General features: G+C 37.4%; 1 protein-coding gene across 13 annotated transcripts in view; it reads right to left on the reverse strand.

Moving 5' to 3' along the window:
• SNAP91 (synaptosome associated protein 91) overlaps nucleotides 1-13,333 on the reverse strand; it is a 137,159-nt gene that overhangs the window by 88,089 nt on the left and 35,737 nt on the right. For all 13 annotated transcript variants that reach the window (XM_045842901.1, XM_045842900.1, XM_045842912.1 and 10 more), the window contains exons 3-7: nucleotides 7,786-7,928; nucleotides 6,929-7,004; nucleotides 6,044-6,146; nucleotides 4,285-4,378; nucleotides 2,536-2,647 (exon numbers count right to left, since the gene is read on the reverse strand). In XM_045842901.1, the coding sequence (XP_045698857.1) occupies nucleotides 2,536-2,647; nucleotides 4,285-4,378; nucleotides 6,044-6,146; nucleotides 6,929-7,004; nucleotides 7,786-7,928 (528 nt within the window). The remainder of the gene's footprint in view (nucleotides 1-2,535; nucleotides 2,648-4,284; nucleotides 4,379-6,043; nucleotides 6,147-6,928; nucleotides 7,005-7,785; nucleotides 7,929-13,333) is intronic.

The following is a 13,333-nucleotide window of genomic DNA, read 5'->3' on the forward strand; positions in this document are numbered from 1 at the left end:
AAACTAGCAGGGTCCCCACACTGGTTTTCTAATTCTGCAAAGGTACAGATGGGTCTAGCACTCCATCATATGCCCAGTTAACTTGCATATCAGGTTTGTGCAAAAGATGAAAGAATGGCAGAGGGTAACAGGTTGCTGTGAACTTAATCGGGTAATGACCATTACCTGTAGAGATCCAGATGTGTCCTCCTTTCCAATGTAAAAATCCTGGTTTCTGACAGGCAGCTATCAAACTAGAAAATTCTTTTATCTCTATCCCAATAAACAGAGCCCATTAGAAGTGGTTTGCTTTCATCGGGCAGGATGCCAGTACACCCTCACTGTCTTATTTCAAGGGTATCAACCTCTCTGGTGGTCATAATCCCAGGGGATATCACTTTGATGACATTAGGATGATTCTATCTAGTGTGCAAGAATTTCAACTATGCTAAGTGCCTTGATAAGATACATGTAACCAAAGGGTGAGAGAGAGAATTTATGAAAGTTCAGGGACCTGCTATGTCAAAGAAGTTTCTGAAGGTCCAAAGATGCCCTCCATGTGAAAGACAAATTGCTTCACCTTACATTCCCTATAACAAAAATGCAGGCAAAGCCGGCTGGGCTTTTTTGGTTTTGGAGGTAATATACACAACATGTGTGTGCTGCTCTGAACAGAGTTTTGGTGCAGTGTCAAACATAAGTGGGGTCCAGGCAAAAGGCAGGCTGTGCCACTGCTGCAAACTGGAGCCACGTGGGCCTTTGCTCCTGCAGATCTAAAGGTACTCAAAGCATCTTCAGCAGATCCAAATGCTGTAGAATGCCTCTGGCACACTCCACTAGGAAAATAAAGTAGAAGTCTCTAGTGCTCTGGAGCTGAGCCATGTCTTCTTCAGACAGTAACTAATATCCTTCGGAAAATTGCTCTTGGCTTGCTTCTAGAGACTTAGATTCTGACCACAGAATATCAGGTAATCAGGAGACTCAAGTGTTATCTAATATACCAAACCATAAAGTTGGACAAATGCAAAACACTCCACCCTCATATGGAAGTGGTCTATCAGAGATCAGTCTCGTCTACAGCCATACCACCCTGAACATGCCCGATGTCATCAGATATCAGCCTCCAGCAGATCCTGAATACCCATGTCAGTTGTATGAAGATGGCCCACACTCCCAGTGCGTCTTCTCCTCTGCACTGCCATTTCTCCTTCAAGTCATGCCTGTGACTAGCTGACTGAGGGCAAATGGAACTGAAGCTTGGTTTAGAGATAGTTTCTCATGCTGGCACCAGTTGGAAGTGGTTTGCTGAATCATTATATGCCTACAAAGGAGTAACCTTGACAGTGGAAAGAAATCTTTTATTGTAGGTCAAGCTTTAATAATATATCTATCTGGTTTTTCACTTTGTGTCAAAGGAAATATGATGAGACATATAGAAATGCACAAAAATATGTGCACTAACTGCTGACCTGTATGACTAAGGACATGGGAAAAATAAAATTAGAAGATTGGTGACAAGAGGTTTGGAGAAAAGGTAGAGTGGATTGACCTCTCAGAATGAGTAAAGAACAGGAGACTACTTTTATCTCATGCAAATGCAGTCCAAAGGCATACACCATGAAAAGGTCCTCAGTAACCAGGGGGGCAAGAGGACTCTACAGGCTGATGAACTAAGTGCCATTGCTAAGTGTCCCATCTGCCAGAGATAAATGAGGAGCTTCCACCATGACACCATACTCCAAGGAGTACCGAAGATCCCACATGGTAACAGGATAAGGGTGAACTCCTAGGGTGGAGCACAGTGATCTCTTTATAGTATAACAGACAGTTTATCCTGGACATGGATTCATCATCTCTGCCTACACTGTTCTGCCAGTACCACCGTCTGTGGAGTGACTCACTGTTATAGTAGCTCACACAACACTGCCTCTATTTTTATGCACACGAAGTGAGACAACATACTCCACGGAACTCGTCAGTCTTAGCATGAATCCCATCAGTCCTAAAGTGGAAGGTATTGCTTAATGGCCCGCAGAAAAATGCACTTCACACTCACTCTACTCTAAGAATACACCTTAAGAATTAGGGATTCTAGTATATACTCTGAACCATTGACCTGGACCCATTGATCAATATATGGGTCCAGGAACCTAGGAGCTAAAGTGGCCCCTCTCACTACTACACTTAATGAGGTGGTAGTGGCTTCTTGCTTCCTGCACATCTCCAGGGCTGGCATCAGAGGTAGATGTTAGCATAATGGAGCAGTAATTTATTGTTATAGGACTCATTCCAAGAGGTAAAGCTTAGAACCTACTCCTTCAGTCATTCCAAAATCTTGTTACACACCCAAATTCCTATATGAAATCCCTTCCTGCTTAAAACATCTAGAATGTTTTCCATTTCTTGTACTTAGCTTGACTGATGTGAGAATACACAGGGGAATGTGACTCAAATGGGTCATATACTCAGATTTTTATGTATTAAGGCTGCAGTATCCAAATCTTTGCATTCTGATACACTCTTTATTCAAAGGCATCATTCAGTAGCTCTACATACCAAGTAGGTTAATAACTCCATCATTGTAGCAAGCAAAAAGTTTGATAAGATCTTTGAAAAGAAGCATAAATGCAGCATTTATGACACCGTTTGTTAGCTCATTTGGATGCACCTAGGAGATGAAAAGTTAACGTGTTAAACATATCATCAAATGACAATTTTTCTCATAGCAAATTAAAAAGTCTCAAATGATTAGTAAGAAATTCACCCCTGTTTTACAAATGTTGTGTAATTCTTTTAGTAACATGGCAATGTCAAAAGATGGAGTGCATTTTTCTTGTTTCAATTTAAATCAATGAAGTTATCCTATCAATGATAAGGCATACATACATTCTATTTGATCAGTAATCCATAGATCAATCAAATCCACCTTTTGAACATCTGGTCTTTTGTTGCTTTTACTATGTTATATTGCCTTCTTCCACTTCCCCTATGTAATGTTCTCTGCGGAAGAGTTCAGGCTTCAGGGGCCTGCAGTAACTCAGTGAGGAAGCACAGCATGGGTAATGTGTGCTTTGCTGGCTGCCCCTCAAACAATTCTTGAGACTCATGGCATTCACCCACCCACCAAACACTCTAGTCATCAGCAAGAAGAAGAAGAATTTCTCCTCATCTCCCAATCCTTGTTCACATCTTCTCAAGCTCTGTTTCTTTTCCCCTTTATGATTTTTCTCCTTTGAGACAATACCATAATTGAGGGCAAGAAAAGCAAAGAAAAATAAATGCACAAAAAGAAAAAAGTTAAAAGAAGCAATTCCACAAATATCTAGTCGAGTTCTTACCACAAAATCTATCAAAAAAAACCCACAAGATACATTGCTGCTTTTACTGAAATGTCACTGGAGTTGGGTTTCATGACTAGGATTCAATTGTAGAGTAAACCAAATAATCATAACAGAAATTTTAAGTTATTAATATTTGAGGAAGATTGTTTTAAACAACTACCAAAAGAGGGGAAAGCTAACAAAGCGAGTTAAGAATCTTACTACATGTCAGAATATTTTATTTTAATGAATCAAATATAGTTATTTAATTAAAACTTTTTATTCTGAAATAACTATAAATCCCTATGCAGTTATAAAAATAGAGAGAGATTTCAAGGTACCATTTACCCCATTTTTCCCGATGGTTTCATCATGAAACTATAGCACAACATCACAGCCAGAATGTGGATTTTGATATAATCCACCAATCTTATTACCTGATTATACTTGTGTTTACTTATGTGTGTCTGTTTAGTTCTATATAATCTTGTCACATGTGTATGTTAGTGTATTTACCACCACAACCAAGGCACAGGCATGGTTTTGAGAGACCAGTCATACTGGTATTGTCAGGAAGAAAGACCAAGATGAAACATAAACAATTCTCTTTGGTGAATGGTGTCATTTGAGCATCTGTATAACATGGCTTCTAATTGCAGGCTGAGTCACTGAGCTGCCTGCAGGTACATTTTGCAGCTACAATCTGTCAAAGACAACAGGAAACCACCATCCTGCTCCAAACCTGGGGTTTCAAGAATGTATCACTTGCATTTTCCCATGACTTAAGTAACTACCTGGTAAACTGCTTAGACAATCTGCGCAATCATCTCTACCGAGCTAACAGCTTCAACTGAGTTTATCTAAATATCTTAAATGAGGGAAATCTCAATCTGTTTCCGAAGACATTCCAGCTCTGCCTGTAGCCCACCTTTAAGTAAAAGGCAATACTGACTGTGCAAGAAACATTTGCTAGTGAGATACGTACATCAAATTCAAGCAGTGCATCAATTTGTCCCTGCAGTATTGGCATGCTCTTTAGTAGCTTTTCAGGAGCCATTGTCCTCATGACACCATCGGCCCTACAAATTTTTAAGAAAGAAAAAGATAAAACCTCCTTGTGCATGGAAAACTCAAGAGCACATGCATTGTTTTTAGCCATTTCCCCCTTATTTCCTTGTTGACCCTGTGGGGTGATTTTGAGACATGAAGAGGCTGTAGTTGACCACCCTCTCTGTACTACTTTCTCTGATCCGTTCTTATTCTTTAACCACAAAGGCAACACTTTCTTTCTGTACCTTCCACAGGCAGAAAGCACTGTGGTCAGGATAAAAGAGATCAATTGAATTTCTAAATGGATTCTTTTAAATCTGTAACAGAGATAATAGTATTAAAAATCTAAGTGTCCTAAAATGCTAATTTTTGTTTCTGAGAGAGAGAAAACATGTCTTGGAAGTCTTTAAAGGACTGGAGTACAAACGTTATCAACATCAGTGAAGAAAAATGCATGATGATATGCATAGTCTGGCCAAAAGGAGATAAGGGTTTAGCTGGAGAGGATGCAGGTAGAGGTTAGTGCCAGAGGGTGTGACAGAGGGGGCACTGCACCCTGTACTCGCTCCCAGGCCTCTTAGGGCACCCCCGCATCCTGTGATGGTCAGGCAGTGACAGTACTGAAACAGGTGAGGAAAATGTCCAGAAAATGAGAACAGGCTGATAATAGCAATTTTCAAGGTCTTTTTCAGGTCAATGGTAGGAAAAGCAACCCAAAGAGTCTTTATGTGCCCTTAAAGAGGTACAGAAGTTCCTAAGAAGGCTGTGGGCCTGTGGTGGAGAGGCCACAGTGCACTGGGGGACATCAACAGTGACTGCTCAGGGAAGAAGTCAGAGGAAGGTGTATGACCTAGACTCATCTCTAATAGAAGGGGATGAAATAGGAATCTTAATTTTTTTAATGTTCATCCACAACAAACTAATTTATTTTGAATAGGTAAGTTTATATTGGACATCACCATGATAAAAAGTTCAAAGCTAAGGTTAGGTAAGCTATTAGAAAAGTAGAGTTATATCTTTTTGTGTGGATTATAGAGGCTAAAACATTAAATCTTCTACAATAATTTGTCATTCTTTCAAGTTAGGAACAAACACAAATTTACACATACTTTTGGCTGAGCACTTCTGATTAAAGTCAAACATCTATTTGGGGAGAAATAAATGTTAATGAAGAATTAAAATGTGTTTCTGCTTCAATGAGGTTTTCTTAATCAATGGCTAGTATTAATAATTAGTTCATTATGGCATGTGTGTGTTATACTAGACTGCTATTACCTCTCAGAAACAGATCTCCCCCATGCAAACAGTTCAGTTTAATCTCAATCAAAACACGTTGGAATAATTATTGTCAACTACAGCCACTGTTCTTCTAAAATAACTCTGTTTAAATTTTCTCCATTTAAAATTAAAGATATATGTGTTTAAGAATTTTGAATTGGTTTTAACAAATAAGAATGTCATATCATTTCAAATCTAGGTATCATATCAGATTTTATACATGACAATATAAAGTAATGCATGTTACAACCTCAAGACTAAATTCAATAATGTTATTCATCAAGTTTCTTTTTCAGGTAGTTATAAAGTGGCCCTTGATAATCAACATTAGTTGGCATTTAAGTTTAATTAAAATAATTCAAGTACACCTCAAAGTCTTATTCTGCTCAAATCAATAGGAGAAAGAAGAAACATACCCTTTCTTCACTCTGGCAAAATCAAATGCCATCTGTCTGTAAGAGAAAGCCTTTTCATTCAAATATCTACTATAGCGCCTTATGAAGGTAGACATATCATAACCTGGGGGAAGGACAAGAGGAAGTAAAACTGATTAGTAAAATATCTTTGATTGTGCTTTGCTTAGTACCAATTTCTTTTAACTCCCCAGATGTAAATAATTCTAGGATGAGGTCAATTAAGTGTGTCAGGCAGGCTTCATTTAATCCTACCGCAGGCAAAGATAATCGTGGCATGAGACATTCCAAGACTATTTACTTTACTTGTATCCAGTTGTTTATATTAGTTTTTAAATATCTTATCCTTGTACGGAATGTCTGTTCTGATTTCCCGTTGCATTTTTGTTCACTGTTCCAGGTAACAGCCTGTTTTAGACTCAATGTATGTTGCTCTCTGAGAACTCTCCACTTCCCTGCTGTGCTTGCCTTATACATAACAGCAACCAGTAAATATGATGAATGAACAGATGATTGCAGCTTGAATTTTATTAATTTATAAAGAACATTTCTTTAGGACTTTTTTTTTTAATTGGGAAAGCATCTATCATTTCACTGCTTCTTGCACAATTATAGACAAACAACTGTGGGTCTGGCATACCCACCGTTACTTTTTAAGGTAAACACTAAAAAGACAAAAATAAAATTAACATATAATTTACACTCTGAGTTGTTTAACCATAAGATATTTAAAATCTAGTATAAAATACCTATATACTTTTTTATATCTTCTTAAACATCTAGCAGAGCTATCAGTTTTAATTTTGTATTAATAGCCTCACATCAAAAAAACAAAAAATTCCACATCAAAGATATAGCAAAAAAAAGATAAAACATAAATATTCTCACCATGGGATCCACTTTTGTCCAAAAAATTACTGAGATTGAATAGTGTATTTCTAGAGGCCAAATACTGAATAAATCTCTAAAAAACAAAAGTTAGAATTAAACACCAATACTATCAAATCATACTTTTAAATAATTTCTGATACTAAAAAGAATTTTTATTTTAAAAAATTGTCACTTTTTCCTTTTACTCAGTTATAAAGCTTCCTGGGAGTCCTGACTTTCTCTGGGGTGTGGGGAGGGAAGACTGAATACTGCTGACTGAGTTAGAATGAAATTATATGGTCTTTCATTACTGCATGTAACAGAAACTCTGCAATTCAATAGGATTTGGTAGACATCCTACACAAAGTGAGTAATTTTTGTTTTATTAATATTTTCAAAAATTAAACATTAATATGAAAGCACTTTTCACTTAAAGGCACAGAGGAATATTTCCTATGGGAAAGAATAATTTTACTGTTCCTTTTTCCTAACATTTTTGCCTGCTAATATATTTATATGTTATACATAGGGTGAAACAAAAGTAGGTTTACAATTGTTCACAGGGAAAATAATACAGTAACTCATAAGTAACAATACAAGAATAAACTGTGTTTCACATACTCACATACGTAAACCTACTTTTGTCCCACACAGTGCACTTAGGTACCAGTAAGATTTAATACTTAAATCTCTCTAATAAATGTCTAACAACATTAATTTAAAAAATAGCAAAAAGATTAAAATTGTACTCTAGATGAATCGGAACCATAGATTTTCTCATAATTAGTGAAAGCTCAAAGGGACTTAAGTCTTCATCATATTTTTCCATAAAAGCCTCATTCCCTCACCAAAAATAGAAAAGTTCACTTAGTTACCTCATTCCCATGCACCATAAGATGATGTGTTGTGACTAAAGCTTTAAATACAACCACCCAGCTGCTGTTGGTTGCCCGCTCAAAGAGTGTGTCGGCCATCTGAGGAATATTAACATTGGTCTCATTGGTAGCCTGGATCAAATCTATGAAAACAGGAGATATCCATCAAAGATATTAATCATTACACACAAAAATTCACTGCAAATGTTAAAGATGTAAACATGTTTACTAAAATGAGTCCACAATTACTTTGACAGTAGTTAATAAAAATTTTTAAAGTTGAACTGTATTATTTTCACACATATATTTATAGATACATGTATTTATTAGCAAATGTATCTGTTTTTTTCTTGAGCTTATTTTTTTCTATTGAATTCTCTTCTATACCCTCTTCTGAATTTTATCTGTTTTCTGTTACCAATATCAGTTTCAGATTTAGGAAGGCTAAGCCTCATATTAATCATGTTTTTTTTATCCCTCCAGGCATAATTGTTTCAGACATGTGGACACTTACTCTATGCATCATTTGAAGTCAATAACACAAATATTTTTTTAAAAACACTATAGCTAAAAGCATACTTTAGTTGGATTTTAATTTCGAAGGATGCGAGTAAATACATTTGTCACTCAAGTGTCAGAATGAGGGCAAAGAGTGAAAGGAAAGAATTTCACAATCCCCATCTAAGCATTCCTAGAACATCATGCACACATTAAATTACTATAATTTGACTTGCGTGTTTCTAAGAGAGTAAAACTTTGTACCACATTCACTATCCACACCTATTTATTATCAGTATGATTCTAGGTCTGTCTCAGGAAAAAACAATTTATATAGGGGCAAAGAGTGGCTGCCCAGCATTCAGAAAATTAGCAGTGGCAGTGGTGAATGTTGTCAGAAAGTTAGCAGAGGCATCCAAGGATCATGTGCTAATAGAACCCAAGCCACACTGGGGTATTGCCATCTGAAGAGGAAACAAGTTGGACTTCGTTTTCAGGCCACTCCCGCCATGCAGAGATCCGCATATGATGTCCAGTTCCTAGGAAATCCCATGCAACAAACACAGAGACAAACCATGCTTTTCTTTACTCAGAGTCCACACTCAGTAATCATTAAGCTATATATGTCATTCATTTCTCTTATTTTATAATAAATAAGATTTTAAAAAGTTGATACTCTATTGCTGAAATAACTCAATTTCTAGTCTAAAGGGTATCAGTAATTGTTCTCAATTGTAAGTGGACCAAATCAGGCTTATTTTTTTACTTTATTTTAAATTTCAGTCATCATCCCTTCCTCTCAACACCCCTCCCTCAATGTTTCTCTTTATTGGAATGCCACTCATCCTTCAAGAAACTTTTCCTAATCCCTTTTAAACACATCCCCATGTGACTGCCCTCTGTTTTAAAACTTGAGGCATTTTGTTTTTGCTGGGTGTTCAGAGTAGCTGTGTATCTGCCCCAAGTTCCTGCCATACCAAAGCTCCTCGAAGACAGAAACAGTCAGACCAGTGTCTGTTTCCGGTGCAGCACTTCACAAGGCACAGTGCACAATAAACATTTGTTGAGTAAAATGTACGAAAACTATAGTTTCACCCAAAATATAAACAGTCCTTTGAAAAAGAAAACGCACTATGCTATAAACCTTGTTTCTGAGACAATATCGAGGGACAAATTTATACTTGAAATTCTGTCCCAGTCATGAATTCTTCATTTACTTACTGCACTGGTGTCTGGGAATAGAGAAATGCCTTGCTGGTTGGAGGAGACAAATACATGTCCAGGTAGCAGAAAAATCCCTATAGAAGGTGAGTAAAGAGAAGCAACAGAATAGAGGAGAAAGAGTCTGGTCCAGAGCTCAGCTCAGCCCCTGCCTAGTTGTGTGACTCTGAGCAAATTAATATCCCTTTAGCTCAGGCCCTTATCTTGTAAAGAGGGTAATAATTACTACTTTTCAGGTCTATTATAAGAAGTGCAAATGGTCTAAACAAAGTAGGAACCCAGAATAGATGTAAATACAGTTACACATCTACTGCATTATGAGAGTACGGTGAGGTGTCAGGGCAGATTCCATGAGGAGGACCCTAAACTCAGCTATGACGTGTGAGAGGAGTGAGAGGTACTTTTTAAGCAAATATGCAAAGTGTGGAGCCACATGAGGTGGTGTGTCCTTCAACACCTGTGGTGGCCTGAGGCCTAGTCGTAGGCAAGTGGTGGGGAGAAACGTAACTAAAGAGCTGCGAAATGGCCAGTGAGGGGTCTCACACATGACATCAAAGTGTCTGGCCTTCACCCTCTGGACTAAGGGGGACCTTAAGAAGTACCAATAAAAGTTCACTTTTACTATAACATTATTCAATCACATTCAAGTCAATTGCGTTATTCAGCAACTACTAAGTACTATCTGCAAGGTAAGCAGAGGCACAGGGTGAGGACCAATCATCTCTGCCTGGAGATATAGAAGTGGCCTAGCAGATATAGAAGTGGCAAGTTAGAAGGCCCAGCAGAGAATCAGAGATGGGGTGAACATAAACTAAACAAAAAGCAGTAGAAAGAGGAGTGATAATGAATGGGGCAGAAAGATATTTATGAGGTACAACGGATAGGACTGGGAAGTGAGTAAAAGGATATTGAGAGGTGAAGGGAAAAGGAATCTTGAACAAGTCTAAGTTTCTGGCCTGGGGTCCATTAAATGCTTCTTGCTGAAATGGACAGAGTTGTTTTTAAAGGAGATATAAACTATTTTGGCCATGATACATTTGAAAGAGCTGTTAGAGATCTAATTTGCAATGTTTGATAGTAGCCTAGAGGTATGCTCTAAAGTTTAGAGGACACATTTGGTCTAGATACAAATTTGAGAGTCATCTGCAGTGAAATAAGAGCTGAGATCTTGAAAGTAGAAGAGGTAACCCAAATATTATACAAAGAACCATAAAAATTATATTATACATAGGAAAAAGAAGAACCAAAGCTAAGAAAGACCAATGTTTAAGAGATAGGGGGGAGGTTAGGGGTGGAAGGGTCAAGCAAAAAGGACAAAAGATTCATGGCCGAGGACAACAGTGCGGTGACTGCGCAGAGGGAGTATAAGGGGTTAAACGGTAGAGGAAAAAATACAGTAAAGATTGAATAAATAAATAAATAAAATATTAAAAAAGAGATGACTAGAGTAAAGGAAGTGAAAGAATGGTCAAAATGGTAAAGAGAAGCCCAGAAAAGTGAAATTATGGAAGCCAATTAAGAAATGGTACTATATTAAACTAAAAAACCATCAACAAAACAAATACATTTGATAAAGGGTTAATATCCAAAATGTATAAATAACCCATACAACTCAACAGCAAAAAACAAACAATCCAATTAAAAGTTGGGCAGAGGACCTGAATAGACACTACTTCAAAGAGAACACACAGATGGCTGACAGACATATGCAAAGATGCTCCAAAATCACTAATCATCAGGGACATTCAAATTAAAACCACCTCACACCTCACACCTGTCACAATGGCTGTCACCAGTAAATCAACAAACAACAAGTGCTGGTGATAATGTAGAGAAAAGGGAACCTTCATTCACTGTTGGTGGGAATGCAGATTGGTGCAGCCACTGTGAAAAACAGTATGGAGTTACCTCAAAAAAATTAAAAATGGGACTGCCTTATGACCCAGTGATTCCACTTCTGGGGGTATATCCGAAGAAACTAAAAACACTGATTTGAAAGGATATATGCATCCCTATGTTCATTGCAGCATTATTTATAATAGCCAAGATAAAAAAGCAACTTAAGTATCAACCAAAAGATGAGTAGATAAAAAGCAATGATACATATATACAATGGAATATTGCTTGACCATTAAAAATGTGAAATCTTAGCATTTCCAGAGGCATGGATGGACTTGGAGGGTATTACTCTAAGTAAAATAAGCCAGACAGAAAAAGAAAAATACCACATAATCTCACTTATGTGTGGAATCTAAAAAGCAAAATAAACAAACAAACAAAATAGAGACAGACTAATAGACACACAGAAAAGACTGATGGTTGCTAGTGGGGAGGCAGGGTGGAAGGCTGGGAGAAAAAGTGAAGGAATTAAGAAGTATGTATTAGTAGTTGAAAAATAGCCATGGGGATCTAAAGTACAGCATAGAGAATATGGCCAATAATATTGTAATAACTGTGTATGGTACCAGCTGGGTACTCGAAATATTGAGGGGACCACTTGGTAAAGTATATGATTGCTCAACCACTATGCTGCATACTTGAAGCTAATACAAATAATACTGAATGTAACCTATAATTGAAAAATAAAATTAAAAAGAAACTAAAGTGTTTGACAAGGAAGGAAGGGTGGGGAGGAAGGAAGAGAAGAAGGAAGGAAGGAAGAAAGGAAGGGAGGGAGGGAGGAGGAATCAAGAAGAAAAGAAAGAGAAAGAAAGAAAGAAATCAAGAAAAGGGAAGGGAAGGGAAGGGAGGGGCAGGGGAGCGGAGGCCTTCAGAAATTTGAAGAAGCAATTAGGAATCATCAGTGTCAAATACCACAGAAAGCCTTAGCAAGCTAATCTCCAAGAACAGAATGTAGAACTAGGGAAATGCTGCCAAATCCCAAAGTATTTACTGTGCCCCTTTATAGAGAGCATTTGCCCACCCTGTTCTGTCACTAAATGGGAAGTATGCATAAAGCACTTCTGATGCATAAGAAAGATCAATGGCTGTCTCAAGGAAAAGCTGAACTGTAAGCCATATTAACCACTGTTCTTCACAGACCACTGTTTTTACTTGCAAGAATGACAGACTTGAAACCAACAGTGATTCAGAATTGATATTCGGCAGTTATTTTCTCAAAAATAAACTGAACCTGTCACTTCAAAAAAATAAAAGAATGATAGTACTGATTGCCAATGATAAAATTTAATCTTTTAAGTAAAACTTTTAATATTAGGAAACTTGTGTCTACCATGAGAGTCAGGGAAAGCTTAACAGTATTCCAGTTATTTCAGACTTTTCTGATAAGCTCATTGGTGACATTAGTGAGTATCATTTGTTGATATTATATAATACAATGTGTCAACATTTTGGAAGTTGTGAATAACTCAGTGAATCAATATTTTCCCAATGACTAGTATGGAATGTTGCAAAATAATGCATTCAATTCATTCAAAGTACAAACAGACCAATGGGTTTTCATGTAACAGTACAAAAGTTCACTGACATGGTTTCAGATTCAACACCACAATTTAAATTTAATAAACTATCACTCAGAGAGGTACAGCATCAAAAAAGAATATCCAGAATTTATTGAAAAGCCTATTAAAAATGGTTCTCCCTTTTCTGCCCTGGCCAGTGAGGAGGCTACAGTAGTTGGAGAGTGTCATCTGACAACCAAAAGGTTGTGGGTTCAGTTCCGGTCAGGGCACGTGCCTAGGTTGCGGGTTTGATCCCCAGTCCTGGCATGTGTGGGAGGCAACGGATCAATGCTTCTCTCCTGCATCGGTGTTTCTCTCTCTCCTTTCCTCTCTCCCTGACTCTCTCTTTAAAAGCAATGAAAAAATGT

This window comes from Phyllostomus hastatus, unplaced genomic scaffold (assembly GCF_019186645.2).
Source record: "Phyllostomus hastatus isolate PE091 unplaced genomic scaffold, TTU_PhHast_1.1 phas_contig_40, whole genome shotgun sequence".
Classification (NCBI taxonomy): domain Eukaryota; kingdom Metazoa; phylum Chordata; class Mammalia; order Chiroptera; family Phyllostomidae; genus Phyllostomus; species Phyllostomus hastatus.